The 3,560-nt window shown below is 33.0% G+C and overlaps 1 protein-coding gene across 1 annotated transcript; it reads left to right on the top strand.

Moving 5' to 3' along the window:
• Nucleotides 1–703: 703 nt before the first annotated feature.
• On the top strand, nt 704–2,534 carry LOC141677039 (F-box protein CPR1-like). Its single transcript, XM_074482769.1, has 2 exons — nt 704–1,128; nt 2,469–2,534. Exons 1-2 carry the CDS (start codon nt 735–737, stop codon nt 2,519–2,521), a joined length of 447 nt encoding a protein of 148 aa, XP_074338870.1. The 5' UTR covers nt 704–734; the 3' UTR covers nt 2,522–2,534.
• Nucleotides 2,535–3,560: the final 1,026 nt, after the last annotated feature.

Raw genomic sequence — 3,560 nt, 5'->3', positions numbered from 1 at the left:
GAGGTTGCGCTGCGTTTCAAAGCAATTTCGTGACTTGATAGACAGTCCATATTTCGCCAACGTGCATCTTCGTCATTCGGTGAGAAATCGTTTGAATCGAAATATACTTTGCAGAAGTATGGATCCCGATCTAAATTGCAAAAGTGTGGGTTTACATTGTGTTGAAATTGATACACTCCGTTGTTTTGAACCAAAATGTCCAGGGGGACGTTATAATTCTTCTACTCAATTAATTGGTATGTGTAAAGGTGTTATTTTATTTTATGATCAATGTATTAAGGAAATCACATTTTGGAATCCAGCAATTCGCACATATATTGATGTGATTCTTCCTCGTGTTAGTATTCCTCAAGGTTCTTTTTATAATCATACATATAATAATCTGGGGTTTGGGTACGATCGTGTTAATGACGATTATAAGTTGTAATGACGGTTCAGTGGTATCGTAGTACTCGATCTAATGGTGCGCAGAATGATAAGGAAGTTCATGTTTATAGTTTAAAATCAAATTCATGGAGAAGAATTGGGAATTTTCCTTATTCAGTAAATTGTGGACGATTACCTGCTATTTTGCTAATGGTGCTTTGTTTTGGATGTGTTCTGAAGAAACTGTTGAGTCAAATCACGGAAAATATATTGCTGCCTTTGAGCTTGCAACCGAAGAATATAGAGTGGTACCAGCACTACCTGCCTATGATGATACAAGTTGCAATGTTGACATTTATATTGGGTCCATGGAAGGTTTTCTTTGTGTTCAGTGTTATGTTTATCATCCAGAATGTGATGACGAGTTGGCGGAAATGGGAGACATATGGTTACTGCAAAGGGATGGAGAAGAGGATACTTGGACCAAGTTAGTTTCGTTTAATAGACCATCTACAGTTTACCAGCCATTGGCATTTTCGAAGAGTGGCAATCATTTACTTTTGGCAAGCCAAGAAAAGTTTTTGTGGTACGATCTTGTCAAGGAAGAAGTACGAGAGGAATTCAGAATTAGGGGTCTGCCTCAATACTATGAGTCAGTTGCTTATATTGAGAGTCTTGTTCATCTTGATGGTGGTACAAGTGCAGAAGAGAATCAACTTATTCGAGAGAAAAAGGTGGCTGAAGACGACGAAAGTGATGAAGGTAATGCTGCTTAATCTTTCTATGTGAAGTTTAAATGCAAATTTATGTTGTTTGAATTTTGTTATTACATATATATGGTAAAATACAAGGAAAACAGTTTAAAAGACAATAATTAAATTTTAAGATGGGAAGTAATTCCCATATCAGAAGTAAGGCTTTGGCTCTCTGTGAAAGAAAAACAAGAAATACAATGTCTGAAATATAATATCAGAGTCATGCCTGTTCTTGAGCAAGTGTTTCAGCTAATGCCAAAACTTCCTAAACAAATATATAAGAGCCATGCCCGTTCTTGAGAAATTGTTTTCCCTCTTGCCAAAACCTCCAAAACCTTCCTAATAATCTTCTTGACATATTTATAATCTGTTTGCGTTTCTTTTTAACTGGGGGTATTTTACAAAATCATTGCATAAAAAGTATATTTAAGGCTGAGCTGTATAGTAGTCCTTTATCATAGATATGTGTACTGTTTCCGGCTTCTGTTACACGTGGCTTAGGTTTTTCCTTGCATCTCTTGTTGGACAATGATATTTTCCTTGATATTCATTTCCTTTCTTTCTTAAGTTTAAATTTCTATTAGGGCTTAAAGATAGACATTAAAATAATTAGATTACTTCTTTCCCTGTAGGAGTAAACTTTCACATTTAATTACCTCTCCAAGCTAAAAGTATATTATATACATCTATTTTGATTATATGTGCATCAATTCACAAGCTTTATCTTCCTTCATTTCATTCCCATAAACTTTTTCCTTCCTTCCTTCTAATCATGTTTTTAAGCATATTAAATATTGTTTTCAAGCCCCAAGCAAAATCTTTATCTTTATGAGATATAGTTCAAGAATACTAAGTGATCATATGACTTTTTAAAATCTTATTAGGCCTGTTTGGGCACCACTTATAAGTCAACTCATGACTTATAAGCGGTAACAGTTTATTGACCAGTGTTTGTCGACCCAAATTATAAGTTGAATTTTTGAATTTATAATTTATAAGCTCATAAATTGAATTTTACTAGCGATGTACTTTTTCTTAACTTATTTTGATTTTTCACTTTTTATTAACTTTATTTTTTAAATATATGTTTTAAATGTTATTCTAATTTAAAATTCATGAATGAAAATAATTATATTTCAAAATTATCTATTTGGGTTCATTTAATTAAAAAAATCTGACTCATAAGTAAAATTATTAAAACATTCATTTTAAATCATAAGTTAAAATTATTGAAAATTCACTAACTCAATCTTATTACAAAAAAATTTGTAATGCAAAATTATATATGTAACCCTTGATTTTGTCAATTGACTAGTATTAATTTAAATTTTCATGTTTTTGCCAAAGGTCTACGGCTGCTAAGTAGCATGGCTATGGAGATCCTTGAAGATGCAGTTTGAGTGGGCTTGCTCCTGAAGGTTTTCTTACAATTGTCAACTCTTGTGCTAAAGCCTGTTTGTACTATGGATAATGAGATGACTATGAGAGTTTGATGATTTTAATCATGTATTGTTTTGTATCAAATATCTGTATCTTTGCAGTCCAGAATGTTTTGGTTTATGCCTTAGTCTAGATCATGTGCATGCCTCTGGAATAGTATAGATCATGCGGAGGCTAAGTATATTTCTGTTTTGCAGAAACCTTAGTAATTTAATACCCCTCTGATCATCGGTGAGAATATATTCATGCTGTAATAAAATTAAATTTGAATGTCTTAGCATTATTATGACAAATTTTATAGCATCGCAATTGTCTAAAATTTGATGATTTATATTTCATGCTATATTTCATTACAAATTAATATATCTAATTAAGAAGAATTAATTTCTATATAGAATTAGTAAATTGTAGATTTCTTAGACCAAATTTCCAGCATTAATAGATCCACATTTCATCTCTGAAAATTACTAAAATCCACCACCAAATATCGCTGGAATTTAGCTATAATCGACCATATTCTGTGGAATTTAGTATAAAATCGACCGAAGCATGTTGGTGGCTTTTCAGAGGGTGGATTTTAAGTTTTACGGTAGAATTTATATAAAATCGACCGAATCATTGGTCGCTTTTATAAAATTTAAAATTTGAAGTTCAAAATTTTGTGAAAATTTGAATCTCCCACCCGAGAATAAATTACACCAAAATCGGTCGATTTTAGCATAAAAATGTTTCAGAAAAATAATAAAGAACCACCCCACCCATCCCGTGCAACCACCACCTACCACCGGGAAAAAATTCCGGTGACTCCATCTCTCACCATTTCGCTCTCCGTTTTGCTTCTCCTTTCTCGATCTATCTCTTCGTCCCCTTCTTTCTAGCTCACTCTCACTCAATCACCATCTCTCCTGATTCTCTTTCATAATCTCTCCTCAGTCTCCCAATTCATCTCTCATATAAGTGAGCCAAATAAAATCTGCCAGCACCCTACAACAACCTCAA

This window comes from Apium graveolens, chromosome 8 (assembly GCF_009905375.1).
Source record: "Apium graveolens cultivar Ventura chromosome 8, ASM990537v1, whole genome shotgun sequence".
Classification (NCBI taxonomy): domain Eukaryota; kingdom Viridiplantae; phylum Streptophyta; class Magnoliopsida; order Apiales; family Apiaceae; genus Apium; species Apium graveolens.
This window is presented reverse-complemented; position numbering and strand designations above follow the sequence as displayed.

What these genes read in the sequence shown, in the direction of transcription:
- LOC141677039 (XM_074482769.1), top strand. Translation starts at nt 735, where the DNA reads ATGGAAGGTTTTCTTTGTGTTCAGTGTTATGTTTATCATCCAGAATGT. An exon ending in AGACGACGAAAGTGATGAAG is followed by an intron (nt 1,129 to 2,468) that starts GTAATGCTGCTT and finishes TTTTTGCCAAAG; the next exon opens with GTCTACGGCTGCTAAGTAGC.